Source organism: Brassica napus, chromosome C5 (genome assembly GCF_020379485.1).
Source record: "Brassica napus cultivar Da-Ae chromosome C5, Da-Ae, whole genome shotgun sequence".
Taxonomy (NCBI): Eukaryota; Viridiplantae; Streptophyta; class Magnoliopsida; order Brassicales; family Brassicaceae; genus Brassica; species Brassica napus.
In genome coordinates this window covers 7,476,923-7,497,062 of record NC_063448.1, presented here as the reverse complement: position 1 = coordinate 7,497,062, position 20,140 = coordinate 7,476,923, and the positions used below count along the sequence as shown (strand labels likewise).

The following is a 20,140-nucleotide window of genomic DNA, read 5'->3' as shown; positions in this document are numbered from 1 at the left end:
GGTTTTAACCCATTTGGAAAATATGGAAGACAATATTCATTGTGGCCTGTAATTGTCACACCGTACAATTTACCCCCCGTGAAGGAGCACCAACAGTGAATTCTGGGATAGCTGTGCAAGCTGGAGACATGTCATACTATGGTGTTCTTAAGGAAGTCTTGGAAGTTCAATATTCTGGTACCATAAATTTGAAATGCATACTGTTCTTATGCGATTGGTACAACCCACAATCAGGGATTGGTGTAAGGCATACCAAATTTGGTGTGACTGAAGTTAATTCATCAAAGAGACTCAACAAATATGATCCTTTCTCCTTGGATCACAGGCGGATCAAGTGAGCTACATTCACTATCCTTGCATTAAGTACAAAAGAGATCCATGGATAACAGTCACACATATTATTCCAAGAGGCAGAGTGTGTGGAATATCAGAGAAATACCCGTTACAACAAAACTCAGTTGATTTTCCAGGTTCGATTGATCAATCGGTAGAACCAACACCTTTGGTGGATTTTGAAGAAGCAACAATGGATAATATATTGGAGATTTCTGAAGAAGAGCTTGGCGAATTTGAAGAATACTCTGATTCGGCTTCTTCAGAATATTCGTCTGATTCAGAATAATTGTTTTGGTTACATGATGAGCAGAGAAAAGAGGGTGGGCGACATCAGATCGGTTTACAAGACGGCGTGGAAGCTTCATGTTCGTATCTAACTTGTCTTTTTTGTTTTGTTTTGGGCCTGGTCACTGGTCCAATTTAAATAAGAACTTATGTTCCACTAATAAAAACATATGTTACATGCTTTATTAAAAAACAGATCGTGAAAGTCCACTTGAATTCACAAAATCTAACAAAGATTAAACAATATTAGAAACGATGTCTTGTAGTTAGTTAATAAAGTCAAATTGTCAATTCACACTTTTTCTTAACTTTTTCTCATCTCAACGGGGCCGATTCTCAGAGGATGCCTACTCGAGAGCAATTTCTGCAGTTTCTTCAACAAAATCCGTTAAGTGATGGAACACCAATTTATGTTGATTCCTTTCAAGGCTTTGAGACTTATTACTCTCAACTAAACCAGGCTAATATCAACGTCACGAACATACCATCAACTTCGAGTACACCAGCTGCAGCGCCCACCCCTCATATGACAGTGGATGATCTTTTGGGGGCTCCTGGACGAGAGAGCCTCACTGTACTCGACCCCTTGCGGCGTGGAAGAGCTACTTGGTAAATATTTCTATTATATAATTTGTTGGTTTGGGGTGACTTAGGTTTAAGTATTGCAAACCCCTTTCATTGAGATAAGATTGATTTATTTTTATAGGTTTAAATATGATAAAGGCAAAATTTCTAAAGCAATATTAAAGATGATGAAATCTGACCTACCAGGAGCGTATCCTACGTATAATCATCTACCTCGTGATGTGAAAACGCGATGGTTCAGAGCATTTGCGGTAATGCATTTTTTCACTCTAAACTAGTTTTTTTTCTCATTAATAATAATTTCTCACTACTTTCCAGCAACAATTTGATTGGGAACGAAGCATTACTGAAACCGTAAAGGTTGCTTATGAGAAAAAGGCTCAGAAATCTTTCTCAAGCAAATTGTGTGCGTGGAAATATAAATGGAAGTTGAACAAAGATCCTCCTAATTGGGTATCAGAAAAAGCTTGGGAGGGTTACGTTTTGATGTGGCAGGATGAAAAGGTTGAAGCAAAATCTTCAAGAAACTCTACCAACAGGAAAAGCGAACGCGGTGGTTACAGCATCGCAATACACAACACAGGGGCAACATCTTTCGAGACACGCAAAGAAGAAATGGTAAATTATAATTACAATGTTCACGTATTTTTGGCTAACTATAATTGTCAGTTAATTTTTCATTTTCATCTTGGTAAGATCATTGAAAATGGAGGGGAAGAGCCTGGCATGCTAGCATTCCTTGAGGATGCTCATAGAAATCGAAAGACTGGTGACATTTGTGACAAGAAGGTGAAGCAGATTGTGGAGACTGTCAAAGAGAAGATAAATGATCAGCTAACTCAAGGTAGATCAACTGAGACAAACCATCTTACCCAAGCAGAGATCAACACTCTCGTTTTAAGGGTGAGTCAATTGCTGTTTCTATAGTTATTATTTTTTTTCTGTTCTTTCATTATATGTATCTTTTTACAGGAAACTCCTATACTTAAGGGTCACCGTTTTGGGTTTGGAACACTACCAGAGCCAGGACAACCACCTTCTTCAGCTAGATTCATGCCTAATTTAGACCAAGATGAGCAATTACGTATTGCAAGCGAGAATATTGCTTTGGCAGATGAGAAGATTGCTATGGCAAATGAGAAGATTGCGACTTTGGAGAATGACAAAGTGGACCAAGGTAAAGTTATAAAGTATCTACAAAACTTGGCACATAAGGTTGTTAGCAAATTTCCAGAATTGCTAGATGAAGATGAAGATGCCACTCAAGAATAGTTATGTATTAGTTACCATGCTTCTGTTTTGTAGTTATCATGCTTCTGTTTTGTGGTTAAAACTTTAGTAATGACCAATTGTAACTTGTTTGTTAACTACAAGAAACAACTTATTCAGCCTTTATTTAAGTATTTTGCTAAAACTATTTCGAACGCTATTATTTAGATTTTAATTATAAAAATATTTGATTTTGTCATTTATTTATATTAAATACAATTTTGTTGATTAATAAAAAAAAACACTAATAGATGGTTAGAATGTCGTTAGAAAATAAGTGGTCAAAAGTTTGTCAATAATAAATTGTCACAAGCCGGTCAAAAAGTAATCAAAACAAATGGTCACAGAGTGGTCACCAATTCATCATATAAAAAGGGTTAGAAACACATCACGAAATCGTCAACATTGTTGTGACCAGTTTATGACGATAATTCTGACGAAATTACTATAATTATTGACCACTTCCTGACCAAATCCGATTTCTGATGGAGTATTTTTGACGACTATAAGTGGTGAGAAATGGGACAAAAATGCTTGTTTCTGACCAATTTCTTTCTGATTAAGTGGTCACAAATTGAACAATTTCTTGTAGTGCAACGGTGTTAAGCCGGCCTGTCCGGTTGAAATCTCAAAAACATCAAGGAATCGTAAGCACTTTACAACGTAGCCAAGATTTTATACATCTTACAAAGAGTGTTACAAACTCCACTACAACACAAGGAGACACTGACACACAAGCACACAGTACGTGGAAATACCTTATTCAACCCTTTCGCTTACCGTTTACACACGTACAATGACAATTTCTAAAGTGGAGCCTTCTTTATTGACATATGACTATCTTTGTTACACTGGGACGTAGTAGAAGACATTCTCAAATCACTTGGAGATAGGCTTGACATGGACTCCAACTTGGTGAAGTATGTCAGCACCTGCTTTGCCATGGAAACCAACGATCTTGTGACCGTCTTCTTTAAGTAGGACACTTTTAGCACCTTCAAGTCCAAAAGGTGGAGAGGTTCGCTTGTTTGTCATGAACTTAAGCATCGTTATGATCTCGGATTCAGTTCCAAATATGTTGTCGTAGTTAATCTCCACCGCAGTGATGTATTCGTTTGGATCAAGCACGAACTGCATAAAAGAAAGTAAACACAGTTTTAATGTAAACAACATTATAAAAACGATATATATATATTGCAATCTTTAGAGCTAACTGATTCTTATATTCATATATTTAACCTCTTCAGGTGCAAGTAGTGTCTTTTTTCCATGATCATTTCCAGGGACCTCCTTAGAGTCCTTCTCGTAGACAAACTTGACGTACGTTACACCAGATTCGCCTTGACCAACGTACACTTTTTTAACACCATCATGAGCACCATCGTCCCATGGGTTTCCCGCGTTACCACCTTTTGCCTCTAATTTTTTGGCACTGGCAGCTGATCCAGCTGGTTGGCCACCAGCAGAAGCCGACGGTATGGGAGCAAAGTGGACGTCAATGGAGTTGAGAACATTGCTGCTAGTGCCTTGAAAACCAGCGATCTGGTTATCTTTGGGTGCCTGGATGGAGAACTGGTTCCCGGTCTTGTTTCCGAAAGGACCATATTCGGTTTTGTTGGTCCTAAAAGCCAACGCTGCTATAGCATCTTCGTTCCCCGTAGTTTTGTAGTAGCCAGTAACATCTGTTATGTACTCGTCAGGACTCAGGCTCACCTACAAAAATTAAAAATATTACAATTTATCAAAATAACACACTAAATAATAAAATATATGGTGAAGATGGTGAGTACTAACGCCGTCAGATTTTTTGCCAGGAGTGCCATGACGCTTAGGATTTTGGTCATCGTCATACACGGCCTCTATGGACTTGATAACATCTTCATATGTAAGCTGAACGCTCTTCACCCTCATGTGCTTCCCGTCGTCCCAAGACATTGTTGCGGCTGCCATTGTTGTATCTGACCATTATATACCGACTGTTATTTTTTCTTTATGGAAAAATAACTTACGTACTTTTTACATATTAGTTGGAACTTATATATAGTTTTCATAATAGTTAGAATTAACCAAAACATGGACATTTACAAGCATTTGGAGAGAGAGAGAGAAATACCTCTGTTTTTATTTTATTTTTATAGATAACAGAAAGAGATAAGAGAGCTCGTGTGGTACTGATGAAGATGAATGCAAGTGCGTTTTATATAAGAGATGCACATCTAGATAGGCGATAACTCAAAACCAAACTCGTGGTCCTAAGATCACACGTTACTCTATATGACAATTGTCCCACTTGTTGAAATGGGACACTAATGACCCTCCAGTATCGAACACTTGGCCTTGATATCCACATGTGCTTCTAAAGATTCATACACTGAACCCTAACAGCCAGATGTAAGAGACATTCGACATACACATATGAAATTACGCTGGAAAACGAGAAGACAACAACAGACAAATGATCAGTCTGCGTGCAACAATGAGAGTGATAAGAGACATTTGGCCTTCCAAAACCCAATGTGCATGTAATAGTGTAACTAAGAAACTTTAACGTCCACATGTACTTCTGAAGAATCATACACTTATCCTAACATCCAGCTGTAAGGAATATTCGACGTACACTTACGAATCTTACAGTCAGCTGAGAACAATCGAGAAGAAAACAATAGACAGGTGATCAATGTGCATTCAGTAGTAAGAGTAAAAAGGAGACATTTGGCCTTCAAAAACTCGTGTAATTAAGACACTTGGCGGCCTCCAAATACAATTTTCGGCTATAGATTTCATCACTCCATAGTTGCTACTTATATATGTGTGTATATTATAACGGCGATATTTCCCTTCTACATATCGACTCCATTAACAATAGTGTTCCTCTTATAGTTCTTATACGTTTACCAAGAAACACACTCGTGAGGTTATACAAAAGATCAAAAATGAAGATTCCTCTCTTGGGGTTACTTTTGCTCCCAAGTCTTGTTGGCTCTCCTACCAGGGCCGAGGAAGGACCTGTTTGCCCAAAAACTGAAACCCTTAGTCGTGCCAGTTTCCCGGAGGGCTTCATGTTTGGTACCGCAACTGCTTCCTATCAGGTATTTAGTTAGTGAAAACCTTCTGCAAGTCCATTATTTTTGTTAGGATTTTAGTTATTAATTAGTGAAAGTGTCACTTGAAATAAAAATATAATAATAAAGCAACACTTACTTTAGTTTATCTAATAATAATAGCAATCTCAATTAATTCAAAATGCTGTGAATTCCACTTATGTTGAAAAGTTGTGTTTTTTTCAGCAATTAAAAGTTGTGTCTTTTTATTTAAAAATAACTATTTATATTGAAATAATGTTACCATTTAAATTATAAAGTTGTAACTCTTCATATAAGTATTATTAAAAAAAACACAACCTTTTAATTCAAAAGATGTGACTCTTCAAACAAATTTTTGAAAATTTATAAATAGTCTAATGTCCATGTCCTTTCAAAACATAATTTTCACTAATCAAATAAAATGGTGAAGAAAAAAACAATCTACTAATAATAAAAGTTATGTGTTTTATAGGAATTTTATTTCTTGTTAAAAGTTGTGTCTTTTCATTATATATTAAGATATGTCTTTTCGTTTCAAGAGTTGTGTATTACTTAGTATTTAAATTAAAAAATGTAATTATTTAAATGAAAAATTGTGACTATTCATATATGTATCATTTCTAAATAACTACCTTTAAATTGAAAATATGTGACTATTTAAATTGAAAAGTTATGACTATTCATATAAATATCATTTCAAAATAACCACCTTTAAACTGAAAAAATGTGACTATTCATCTATATGAAAGTTGCATCTCTTAATTTTTTATATGAAAAATTGTATTTATTAGTATTGAGATGAAAAATTATGTCTTTTCATTTTTATTTTGCTCATATCTATTTATTAATATTTTATAAATATTTGCAATTGTTTTATTTCTAAAAATCAGTGTATTGATTAATATGAAAATTTGAATCTCTTAAGTTTTATATATAAATGTTGCATCTCTTAAATGTTTTACATGAAAAACCCAAACAATGTTGAAAAGTTGTGTATTTTTATAGAAATTTTATTTCTTGTTAAAGTTGTGTATTTTCGTTATTTGTTTCAAGAGTTGTGCATTAGTTAGAATTTAATTGTCAAATATGTAATTATCTAAATGAAAAGTTGTGACTATTTAGATTTCTATAATTTCAAAATAATTACATTTAAATTTGAAAAGATGTGACTATTTAAATTGAAAAATTGTAACTATTCATATAAGTATCATTTCAAAATAACCACCTTTAAATTGAAAGATGTGACTATTCATATATATGAATAAAGTAAAAACAAAAAGACATAAATTTTTATTTCAATACTAATAAAATAACTTTTCATAAAAAAAATTTAAGAGACACAGTTTTCATATTAACAATGATTAAAAAATGATAAATATTTACGTGGTGTCATCAATGAAGATGTACAAATTATTGTGATTTAAGAGATATGAATGCATCATAATCTAAGAGGTACAAACATATCATGATCCAAGGAGTATGAACGTTTTGTGACTGAAAGGATGTGAATGTATTTTGACCGAAGATATACAAAACGGTCGTGACCAAAAGGCTGCCAATGATCATAAACGAAAAAGTACGAATAGATCTTGACCGAAAGGATGTGAAATTAATCTTGACTGAAAGGGTGGGAACATATCTTGACCGTGACCAAAAGGGTGTAAATGGGAAAGAGTGCAAATGATCGTGACCGAAAGGTTGCGAATGGATCATGACCAAAACATTGCAAACATGTCATGACCAAATGGTGCAAATGGTCGTGATCGAAAGGTTGCGAATGGGTTGTGACCGAAAAAGTATAAACGGGTCATGACCAAAAAAGGGTGTGAACGGATCGTAACCGAAAAGGTGTGAACGATTTGTTACCTAAAGAGTGTGAATGGTTCTTGACTGAAAGGGTGCGAACGAGTCGTAACCAAAGGTGTGTCACTGTCAATGGATCATGACCAAAGAGGTAAGAATGGATCGTTACTGAAAATGTGCGAATGAAACACCACTGAGAGATTGCTAAAGGTCAACCATGATGTTGGTGATATAAGAGTATGATCTTTTCTGGTCAGCATAAAAAGTTTATTTAAAACAACTACAAATATTTATGAAGTATTAATATATAGATATGAGTAAAGTAAAAACAAAAAAGACATAAATTTTCATCTAAATACTAATAAATACAAAAAAAATTCATATAAGTTTAATTTTTATATTAACACTGATTAAAAATTATAAATATTTATATAGTGTCATCAACAGAGAGGTATAAATGTGTTGTAATTTAAGAGATATGAACGCGTCATAATCTAAGAAGTACGAACATGCTATGATCCAAGAGGTACAAACGTATCATGATCCAAGGGGTGCGAAAGTGTTGTGACTGAAAGGGTGTGAATGTATTATGACCAAAAATGTACAAAAGGATCGTGACCGAAAGGCTGTGAACTGTCATAAATGAAAGGGTGCGAACGGTTCTTGACCGAAAGGATGTGAAATTAATCATGACTGAAAGGATGCGAATGGATCTTGACCATGACAAAAAGGGTACAAATGGGTTATGACCGAAAGAGTGCAAATGAGTTATGACCGAAAGCGTGCAAATGGGTTATGATCGAAAAATTGCAAACGGGTCGTGTTTGAAAGATTGCAAATGGTCGTAACCGAAAGGTTGCGAATGGATCATGACCGAAAAATTGCAAACGGGTCGTGACCAAAAGGTGCAAATGGTCGTGACCAAAAGATTTCAAATGGGTTGTGACAAAAAAGTGCAAACGTGTCGTGACCAAAAGGAGTAAACGGATCGTAACCGCATGAGTGTGAACGGATAGTAACTGAAAGAACATGAATAGATCGTGAATGAAAGGGTGCAAACGAGTCCTATCCAAAGGAGTGCCAATGAATCATGACCGAAGAGGTAAGAATGGATCGTGACTGAAAAAGTGCGAACGAGACATCACTGAGAAAATGTTAAAGGTCAACCATAGTACGAGTGATATAAGAGTATGAACTTTTTTCGACAACATAAAAAGTCTATCCAAATTAGAATATATCATTTTTTTAATGTTTCTTAGATTTTGCCTGTTTTTACCCATCCGGAAACTTTTTTGTCTTATGGTCAACCATGGAGCTAGTGATATAAGAGTATAACATTTTCTCGACAACATAAAAAGTCTATCCAAATTAGAATATATCATTTTCTTAATATTTTTTAGATTTTGCCTGTTTTTACCCATCCGGAAACTTTTTATCTTATGGATCTCAATTTCAATTTACACCCCTTCGTTCACGCCATTTACACTTTTTCAGTCATGACACATTCATACCTTTGGTCAAGGCACATTCGTCCACCCATTAGAACAAGTTCATACCTCTTCAATCACATCTCTTGAATCACTTCATGTTTGTATCCCATAGTTTAAGACTGTTTGTACCTCTTAGGTTATGACTCGTTCGTACTTTTTCGTTGACGACGACGATACATTTTTAATTTAAAAAGATTTTTTTGTTTAATAAGAGATTTTATTTATTTATTATAAATTGATATAATTTAAAATTTTAGAGTAACTTACCTAAAATAATAAAAATGTATAATTTTATTAGTATTGATGTATTTGTACTTTGGTTGTAATTTAAAATTATAGAATATACATTTTTAATATTATCTATAAATAAATATAAACACATATGTTCTACGTTTTAACATAAGAATTTTTTTGAAAATAAAATTATTTTTTTATATAATATATAAATTATAATATGATACATTTTCCTTGCCTAGTAATTTATAAGGAGAGAAAATTTTTTTTTGAAAGATATAAGAATAGAGTATTATAAGCATACGAGCATAAATACTACACGATGCGCATGCTCAACTAATAAAAATATACTAGACCCTGACGCGGGTATGAATTTTTGGTTTATGGTTATTTATTTAACTAAATGATGTATTTGTAATATTTGATTTATTATATTCACCAAGTAAATAATTTTTTTGGCATCTTAAACCATCTATTTATGATGAATATTCGATATCATATACAAAATTGAACAAATAGACGTAATTAGAGAATTGTAGACGATATATAAAAACAATGGTTATTAATGTAAAATATGAAGAAATATTATATTATGACTTGGTTGGAATCAAATATATTCTTATAATTAGTGTAATTATGGTTACAGTTTCTATATTTAATAAGTACATTAAATATACGACTTTGAGAATATTCTGTTTTGATTAATAGAAGATATTGGATTTTTAGTTTGTATTTATTTATTTGTTTTTTATAAAGCTTAGAAAATCAATGGGATGATTGGTTGGTTGATACATCCTATAAAGAAAACGAAAACTATAGGTGGTTTGACTATTGTACATCGATCGATGCATGATGTAAGTTGACTATATAAAGCTTGAGCATGATCATTTCAAACTAAAGTATAGATAGGTTATATGCATTTGTTATATTGTAGTTAATATATTTTAAATATTACATAAGTCAAGTGATTCACGTTTTCGTAAAAATAAAATTCAAGTTCATTATTGGGATGTATGCGTCCGTAATAAGCTACGTTAGATATGATGTATTTTTAGATTCATTTAATAACATTAAGTTTAAATTTCATTAAGGAAAACTCATTAATTTAACTGGAAAAGACAAACATTAAAATAGGTAGGTTCATGACATTAAATTTAAATTTGATTAAGGAAAACTAATTAATTTAACTGAAAAAGATAAGCATTAAAATAGGTAGTTTAGTTTAATTCTCAGTGGCATGGAAGTGTAAATAAATTAGAAAACTTAGGAGTATTTTTTAATGGGTACTTCTCGTTTAATAATATAGATAGATACGTAGTCACTCTTTTCCGAAACACAAGTACTTATTAAAGATGTATTGTATCTGTTGTGAAAATAGGTTGAAGGCGCAGTAAATGAAGGTTGTAGAGGACCAAACCTGTGGGATCTCTACACAAAGAAATTTCCACGTACGTCTCTCTCCTCTACCATTTATTTTTACTACGAAATATACATATATTATTATTTTTACTACGAAATATACATATATTATTATATATATATTTCTTTCTTTGCTAGGAGCCTGCCTAGTATTCATAACTTGCTTTTGAGGGTTTTACTTAGAAAATAATGATATTTTTATTATATATTGTTAAATATTTATTTTAGTTTTTTTTTTATAGAAAAAACAACTTCACCATGAACATAAGGACCCAATGGAAAACAAACAATTATTAAAAGTGGAAAGAAAAAAATAAAAAAGAATAAAATTTAACTATTATTAAATGGGTTTTTTGCAAAATTGACCTAAAACTCAAAGTCAAACACAAAACTAACATTTTTTTAAAATTAGTTTTGTCCTATTCACCCCACAAGTTCATATAATTCACGAAAATGCCATCAATTTTTTTTCGAAAATGATATTTTTACTCTTTCACCCTCATCATCTTCAAGTAATTACAAGATTGTCATTGTCATCAATACCCCAACCACCATGAACAACCAATTTGAAGCTCTTAATGCTCCCAAAATTGATTTACCCTTCTTCTTTCTCCATTCTTATGAACTAAACACAACATCTCTCTCACTTTCTCTCCACATTCAGCTAAAAATCCCAAGATTTTGATTCTACATTTTTTATGGTTCATAGAGTCATAGAAGCTAACGATTCTGGGTGGGTCACTTTCGTTTGAGATTATGTGTGCTTGGAGAAGTCTTATGTGTGCTAAGGAAGTTATCTCACCAATTTAAGGTATGAAATCGAGTTTTTTTCCAGATCTGTTCGTCCAGACGACTTCCCAGGTAAGTCGTCTGGTTGTAGACGACTTACCTGGAAGTCGTCTGGTCAATGCAGAGATTATTTTTGAAATCTGTTTTCTGAGACGACTGAAATATAAGTCATATGCTTTTGTTTGGTTACAAAAAAATCTTCAAAGAACCTAGACGACTTACATGTAAGTCATCATATGTTAGTTTTGCATTTGACTGGATTTTGTCAGAATTTTGTTCCTGGACGACTTATTTTTCACTCGTCTGGTGAAAAATTGAAATATCAATATTTTATTAAAACCCGACGACTTATTCAATATTTTATTAAAACCCGACGACTTACATGTAAGTCGTCGTAGGTTAATTTTGCCTTTGAAAAAAAACTTCAATATTTAATTATACCCAGACAACTTACAATTCAGTCGTCCGCCCGACGACTTACATGTAAGTCGTCCACTCCAGGATTTTATTCCGAGATTCTGGTCAAACCTCGTAAATCCTGGACGAGTTACATGTAAGTCTTCGGACGGACGACTGAATTGTAAGTCGTCTATATATAATTAAATATTGAAGTTTTATTTTTAATTGCAAAACTAACCTATGACGACTTAACTGTAAGTCGTTGAGTTTTAATAAAATATTGGTATTTCAATTTTTCACCAGACGACTGAAATGTAAGTCGTCCAGGAAAGTCAAACTTCTGAAATAATCCAGTCAAATGCAAAACTAACCTATGAAGACTGAAATGTAAATCGTCTAGCTTTTTCGGAGTTTTTTTTAACTAAACAAAAGTAGACGACTTATTTTTTAGTCGTCTCAGATAACAGATTTTAAAGTCAATTGCAAAAATAACCTCTGCGTTGACCAGACGACTTATATTTTAGTCGTCTGGAAGACTTAGATTGAAGTCGTATGCGTCGATCTTTAATAAACTTTCATTTTCTTTGTTATATGTTTGCTAATGTGTTTTATTTTGACTTTTTCAGATGATGCGTCAGTTACATGCAGTGTATGGAGAATGGTTGTTGAAAGATGGATGTTGGAATTTTGTGGTTGATCATTTCAAAGGAGCGAGAATGTTATTTTTGAGTGAAGGTTCGACACATGCTGATCTTGTTGCAATGACTCAAGAAGATTATAACCTGGACATGAACACAGATTCTGTGGAGTTAACCTACCCATTACAACAGATGGCTCCAGACCTTCCTCCTATTCATGTTGCAAGTGATAGACAAGTTCAGAACTTACTCGAGATAACTAAAACGCATAAAGTACGTCTGGCTGTAGACGACTTACATGGAAGTCTTCTGGTCAATGCAGAGACTTACATGGAAGTAGTCTTGAATTATTATATGCTTTGACTAGTTATTATTGTTTTTTTCCATCTCTTAAGTACTATTGTTATAGACACTAATGATAATTATTGTAATGAGTTGGAAGAAAGGTTAAAATGCTTCTTAAAATATTGTATCAATATGAAGCTACCAACATTCTTGTTTATTAAGATGAGAAGAAGGCCATTGGAGTTTATTATTGCATATGGGAGATCCAAAGATAAGAGAAAAGCTATTGAAGTCTACTATTTCATTGATTTGTAAATGTGTAAACACATTGTTAGCACATGCATTACATCTTGGAAAACATTATTACTGATTTTACAAAAAAATTCACAACTAAAAGGGTAGACATGCAAATCACAAAACAGACCACAAACAAAACTATTATAGATCATTCCTCTACAAAGATAAGCATGGACTCCATTTGATATGGAAGAAGACTTCCTGGAAGTCGTCTAGCGCATTATATTTTAGACAGCTAACAGGTAAGTCGTCCCAGAAGTCTTCCAGATCTGAAAAACCTGCATATCAAATCCAGATCTGAAAAACCTGCATATCAAAAAACGTTCAAATGGCTTAAAAACAGAAAAAATGAGTGGAAGATTAGATAAATCTATCTTTATAGAATACACAAAAATACATATCAAAAATTAATAGATCTACCTTTAAATGAGTGGAAGATGAGAACCATCTGATTAAAAACCTGCAAAAAAAAAAAGAAAGATTAGTGAGAAAGACATGATACAAAACTGAAAAATTCATATAAAGTTTGGTGTTTTCAAGTCAAAGAGGTTAGAGTGGGTTTGAAGAGTTTTAGTTTGAGAAAAAAGTAAGACCTTTATACAACAGGAAGCTACCAAATGAAGAAAAATCATACATAAAAACTTACCAAAACGCTCAGATCTGTTATGAAAGGGAGACTTCGTCAGAAAACTTCCAGGAAGTCGTCTGGAAGTCGTCTAGCGCATTATATTTTAGACGACTAACATGTAAGTCGTCCTAGAATTCTTCCAGATCTGAAAAACCTGCATATCCAAATCCAAATCTGAAAAATCTGCATATCCAAAAACGTTCAAATGGCTTAAAAACAGAGAAAATGAGTGAAAGATTAGATAAATCTACCTTTATAACACATAAAAATACATATCTAAAATTGATATATCTACCTTTAAATGAATTGAAGATGAGAATCATGTGATGAAAAACCTGCAAAAACAAGATAAATTAGTGAGAAAGACGTGAGATAAAAACAATAAATTGATATAAAACTTAGTGTTTATAAGTTGAAAGAGATTAGAGAGATTTTGAAGAGTTTTAGAATGATGAACATTACGTTTTTGTTGCAGCCATTTGAGAGGAGGAGAGAGAATGTGTAAATTTTTCTTTATATAGGGAGACAAAAAATCCAATTAGGTAATATTTTTGATTCATACGACTTACTTGTAAGTCGCCCAGAAGACTTTAATATTTTTAGCGGGAAATTAAAATATTTTTAGCGGGAAACTAAAATAGAAGACTTCCCAGACGACTTACAAGTAAGTCGTTTAGTTTAAATTATTTAAACAGAAGAATAATTTTTTTAAAAATTTTAGGTGGGAATATTTAGACAACTTACATGTAAGTCGTCCAGCTAAAATTATTCACCAGACGACTTCCATGGAAGTCGTCTAGACCCTAAGCATAACCTCTAAACTTAGTTAACTAACTAAATACTTCATAAAATCAAATTAAACTTCAAAAGTGTTTACTATACACAAAAATAAACACTTATAGGTAAAAATTTAATTTTTTAAAGAAACTTTCGAGCTTTCCAAAATCTAACACTAAGAATACATACAATACTACAACATATGTTACCAAACCCTAGACCAAAGAATACCATAATTCACTACCTACACTCATCTATGTTTAAAACAATTTAGCTTTGTTATATTTTAATTTATATCACTTAAAATTATTTATAATTACATGATTTTATTTTTTCGCTTATCAAAATATTTTTTTAAAAATTTAAAAATTATTTTTAAGATCAGTTCCACGCCTACACCAGAAGACTTACTTGGAGGTCGTCTAGAAGACTTTTAGCATCTCAGACGACTCAGACGACTTACTGAGGCTATATTCGTAAAAATTGCTTCTGTTTTTTTGTTTGGTCACAAATGACTGACTGTATTTTCACAAGGCTTTTAGGTTAGTTTTGCATTTGATTCAAATTTGGGTATAGATTTGTATTTAAAATCAAGTTGTGAGTCATATTTGGCATATTTTTTTTATTAAATTATATCAAAATTATTAATATTTTATTTTTAAGATATCTAGATGGTTAATAAATTAATTCAGATATTGATTCAGGCACACAAATAAAAGAGTCTTAGAATGGTTTTCAACTAACAATGTTTTTCACAATTATGAATTATCTATTGTTGTATGCTTTCTAATCCATATACCTACATATTGGTGTGTTTTTCGAGTCAACATGCCCATTTATGAGTTATGAGTTACGAGTTCAACATGCCCATTTATGAGTTATGAGTTATGAGTTACGAGTTAGTAATTTAAAGTTCGTACTAAAAAAAATATTTTTCTAAAGAATTTTTTTTTCGAAAAAGTGTTGACTTAGGCCTTTTGTTCAAAATAAGAGGTATTCGACTCGATTACGTACTAGCAAGGGCATCTAAAATGGATAATTTTCGTTTCAACATATGATACAAAACTTTAGTTTGTGTAGTACGATTCTTTTTCTTACGGCATGTTTATCCGGGGTTTTTAATGGGGTTCTTAGTGCGTGGATCTCCATAAAACCTTTAAGAATCGGTTACAAAAACTATTAATTAAAAACCGATTTTAGCGAGTTTCTTACACTGTTCGCGGGTCCCACTGATTCGTGGCGGTCCGCGATTGGTTTGCTTTTTAATTTTTTTTTTTTAGACAAAAAAAGACCTACGAAACCCAGTGGTTTTTTTTTTAATTTGTGTGTCCAGTTTTAATCCAATTTTAATTCTAAAATGAGATAACTAAAATGAAACGGAGAGTATAAGTTGATATTCCTTTTTTTTTGAGACGAGAAAGTTGATATTCATAAATGGTTTTTTCAATATGAAACTGCAGATAGAGTTAAGAATCATAATGCTGATGAGGCCGTCGATTTCTACCATCGGTACAAGGTAATCTCTCTCTCTCTCTCTCTCTCTACTTTGTAAATTCATTTACCGTAAAACTCAACAGGAGGATATCAAGTTGATGAAAAAGCTGAACACTGATGCTTTTAGACTATCCATTGCGTGGCCAAGAATATTTCCCCGTAAGTTAAAACTTAGAAGTTTTTAATACATAAAAATAGGGAGTAAAATTTTCCGAATTAGTTGCTGGAAATTGATGAATATATAACAGATGGGAGGATGGAGAAAGGAATAAGCAAAGAAGGAGTTCAATTTTACCACGACCTTATAGACAAGCTCCTTAAAAATGGTCACATATGTTCTCACTATCTTGTTCATTTTGGTTTATCGTATCAACCTATAATGTAATTGAAGAAAACTAACCTTTCATTGTTGTTTTAGACATAACACCACTAGTAACGGCTTTCCACTGGGACATACCCGCCGATTTGGAAGATGAGTATGGTGGCTTTTTGAGCGAACGTGTAGTGTAAGCTTTTGTACTTAGTATCTCAGTTACATTTACGTTTCTCTAATGTACGCAAACAACATCAGTTACGTATTTTTGTTGAGTTTGCTTCTCTCTCTTACTTTTCTCTCTCTAAAACTCTCTCCACAAGAAAACCAGATATAGTTGTCCGGTGGCCGGTGGCCCTCTCACCGCCGGTCACCCCTTGTTTCTTCTTGCGCAGGTTCCCGCCTCACACGCTCCACTCTCTTCTCCAAGTAGATCCGATATGCGTTTTGCTCTGTATCTCCACCGGTGTTGACCTTTGGCGGACCTAAAATTGAACACACGGGTGTCCGTGTTTCCTCTGGAGCAAAAGCGAGGTATCTTCTTTGGTCTAAGGTGGAGGGTTCCGGACAGGGTACATTCTACGGCGGGTGAAGACAGATCTGTGTAGATCTGGTTCTCGGAGCCGACGGAGACAGTCTGGGAGCGTTGCTGCCTCCTCCTTGTTCCCGCTCGTCCTGCTCTTCTCCTCTGTCGTTTGTTTACTTTCCTGTTAGTTCAGAGCTTCTCATCTCCTTCTGAGAAAGGCGGACCTCTGTTTTAGATCTGAAGTCAGCAAACCTAGGTGTCACTCTTCTGCCGTTATCTCTCTTTCGCCGTCTTCCGGAGGCTCTGAGCTTTGAGGACATGCTCAGTTTCGATCTCCTTTGTACGGTGAGGTTCCTATCGTCAGTCGTATCGCTCTGTTTGTGTGGAGCTCCTGCTCCGGTTCTTCAAGCGCTCGCAGGAAGGTTGTGAGGAGTGTGTCTTGCCTCTTTGTTGATTGGAAAGCATCTATCTCTCCGACGCTGTAGCCGGTGTAAGGAGTTTAAACCACTGCCTGCAGTCCACGAGTCTCGTTCTTCACCGCTTGCTTTCCCATTAGTCGGATTGGATCAACAGCCGCAACTTCTTCAATCCTCTGGTTTGTTCGGAGCGGACCCTTGACGGAATGATAGCCGGGGCCGGGACGCCTAACCGCCTCCGCCTGTCACGTCCTCTGATTCCTTTCGGGATCTCATCCGCTGCTGAGCTTTTCCTAGACCTCTAATCTTTTTTGCAGGTTTCCCGCTTTAAAGTGTCCTCTGGGTCTTCGAGTGCCAATTGCTGACATTTTGATCTCCATGTTTAGCCTTAGTCTTCATAAATTAAGCCTAACTATGTATCTAAGGATTTTTTTTTATCTTTTTTGGGGGATCTTTAGGTAACCTTTGCTAGTTCTAGCAGATTTAGATCCAAGCTTTTGTATCTCAATGTCATTTCTATGAAATGAATTCACATTTTGTCAAAAAAAAACATCAGTTACGTATACTCTTCTCCTAAATTGCAACTATATACAGACCGGATTTTGTGGAGTACGCAAACTTCACGTTCCACGAATATGGGGGCAAAGTGAAAAACTGGATTACGTTCAACGAGCCATGGGTCTTCAGCCGTTCAGGCTAAGAAAGCACCGGGGCGTTGTTCTCCGTACATCAAAGATTTTGGACATCTTTGCCAAGATGGACGGTCAGGATTTGAGGCTTATGTCGTTAGTCACAATTTACTCGTTAGTCACGCTGAAGCCGTTGACGCTTTCAGAAAGTGCGAAAAGGTAAAAGAGAAACCAAAAGTCCAAAACATAAAGAATGAGACAATTGGTTGCATTTTTTTTCTCATTTTTTTGGTTTATTCGATTCTTAAAAGTGCAAAGGTGGTAAAATTGGGATTGCTCATAGTCCGGCTTGGTTTGAACCAGAAGATGTGGAAGGAGGTCAACGTACTGTAGACCGTGTACTTGACTTCATCATGGGCTGGTAAAGGAACGATTGATTGTTTTATTCTCGTTGTATATATTCATATTCAAATGGACGTATGAATTGCTCCGTAGGCATTTGGATCCTACCACGTAAGGAGATTATCCTCAAAGTATGAAAGATGCGGTCGGAGCTCGATTGCCCAAATTTACAAAATCCCAAAAGGCAAAACTGAAAGGCTCAGCTGACTTCGTGGGAATAAATTATAACAGTTCGTTCTATGCAAAGGCAAGCGAAAAGCCTGATTATCGGCAACCATCTTGGGCTACAGATTCTCTAGTGGAGTTTGAACGTAAGATTCATAATATTTATATACGTTCACGTATTCTAATTAATAGATTGCTGTTTTGTGCTGTGTTCAAAAAAAAAAAAAAAGATTGCTATTTTGTGCTATACTATCAACGTGTTAATAAATGTAACTGGAACAACGGATGTTATTAATCTATTGAGACCTATTTACGTATGTTGATTATTTTGTGAAAAATATATGCAGGTAAGAATAATACTCCTATTTTTATCTTTTTAATATAAAAATAATATTCCTATTCTCATATAAATCAAGTCCAATGTTCATTCAACAAAAATAAATTAACATTTTGTTTGCTTTTCTTACATGTTTAGCCAAGACTGTTTGATGGATCCGTTAAGATTGGCAGCCAGGTTACACAACTTCGTTCTTAATAACCTTAGTTAAATGTTATGAATTGCGTTTTAATTGCTTTCGTCTTTCTTATTTTGTAGCCCAGCACTGCTAAGATGGCTGTATACGCAGCGGGTTTAAGGAAGCTTGTGAAATACATAAAAGACAGATATGGCAACCCTGAGATCATAATTACTGAGAATGGTTTGTCAATATTTAAAATGCTTTTCTCATAGTATAAATTTATTATTGTTTTTGTAATCTTTTTTATAGGTTATGGGGAGGACCTTGGCGTGAAAGATACAGATCATAGCGTTGCTCTCAATGACCACAACAGAAAATACTATCACCAGAGGCATCTTCTGGCCCTGCATCAGGCTATTTGGTGAGATCAATTAAATCATTTGTGGTAGGCAATGATGTTTAATTAATTATACACGCTGTTCTCCCATTTACATATTATCCTTGTTGCATCTTGCAGTGAAGACAAGGTGAATGTTACATCTTATTTTGTGTGGTCATTAATGGACAACTTCGAGTGGCAAGACGGGTACACAGCTAGGTTTGGTCTCTACTACATCGATTTCAAGAACAGCTTGACTCGTATGGAGAAAGAATCTGCAAAATGGTTCACTGAATTCCTCAAACCGGGCCCCAAGCAAAAATCATCCAAGTCGACGTTCAGCGAGGAGCTCTAAAGTCAAGTTCTCTACAAGATCTCAAGCTTTAGTCACGTGGGACAATAAAAGAAGGATGAGTTTGTGTTGGAGTTCTTCGTATTATGTTTAGGCCATGTACGTTTACGTGTTTACGTGTCGCGGGACCTGCGACCTGCGACTAAGATTACATTTGTTTACGTGTCGCGCGACTTGCGACATGCGACTAAACCTACGACCTGCGACTAAAACTATGTTCGTTCACGTGTCGCGCGACCTGCGACCTGCGACCAGTCGCGCGATCAAAATTTTTTTAATTTTTAGTCGCTGTTTTTTTGGGCGACTTGAATGGGAACCGCACGATCAGTCGCGCGACATCAAGACGAACAACAACAACCTGCGACTTGCGACATGCGACCAATCACAGGTCGCATGTTACGCGACAGCAAAACGAACAGTCGCAGGTCGCATGTCGCAGGTCGCATGTCGCAGGTCACATGTCGCAGGTCGCGCGATAGGTAAACCAAGAGGGCCTTAGTTTTTCTAGTGCAGTGTAATTAGATGTGTCTTCAGTGAAAAAAAGGGGTTACAATACCCAAATATGTGTAACATGTAAAGGGCAGATGCTCTAAATCCGAAATCCAACGCTTTTTCACGCTTACAAAAGTTTTGCTATTCGTCTCACTAGTATATCCACGTCTACTCACGTCATCTTATGATTCTCTATT

The 20,140-nt window shown here is 34.6% G+C and overlaps 2 protein-coding genes and 1 pseudogene across 2 annotated transcripts; 2 read left to right on the top strand and 1 right to left on the bottom strand.

The window, feature by feature from the left end:
* Window positions 1-1,154: 1,154 nt before the first annotated feature.
* On the top strand, window positions 1,155-2,868 carry LOC106397689. The gene is made up of 2 exons (XM_048758102.1): window positions 1,155-2,109; window positions 2,179-2,868. The coding sequence occupies exons 1-2, from the start codon at window positions 1,693-1,695 to the stop codon at window positions 2,476-2,478; spliced, it is 717 nt and encodes a 238-aa protein (XP_048614059.1). The 5' UTR covers window positions 1,155-1,692; the 3' UTR covers window positions 2,479-2,868.
* Window positions 2,869-3,115: 247 nt separating this feature from the next.
* Window positions 3,116-4,707, bottom strand: LOC106397691 (jacalin-related lectin 36). The gene is made up of 4 exons (XM_013838310.3): window positions 4,589-4,707; window positions 4,270-4,433; window positions 3,715-4,188; window positions 3,116-3,606 (listed from the first exon to the last, which is right to left on the bottom strand). The coding sequence occupies exons 2-4, from the start codon at window positions 4,423-4,425 to the stop codon at window positions 3,355-3,357; spliced, it is 882 nt and encodes a 293-aa protein (XP_013693764.1). The 5' UTR covers window positions 4,426-4,433; window positions 4,589-4,707; the 3' UTR covers window positions 3,116-3,354.
* Window positions 4,708-5,336: 629 nt separating this feature from the next.
* Window positions 5,337-20,073, top strand: LOC106399523 (annotated as a pseudogene).
* Window positions 20,074-20,140: the final 67 nt, after the last annotated feature.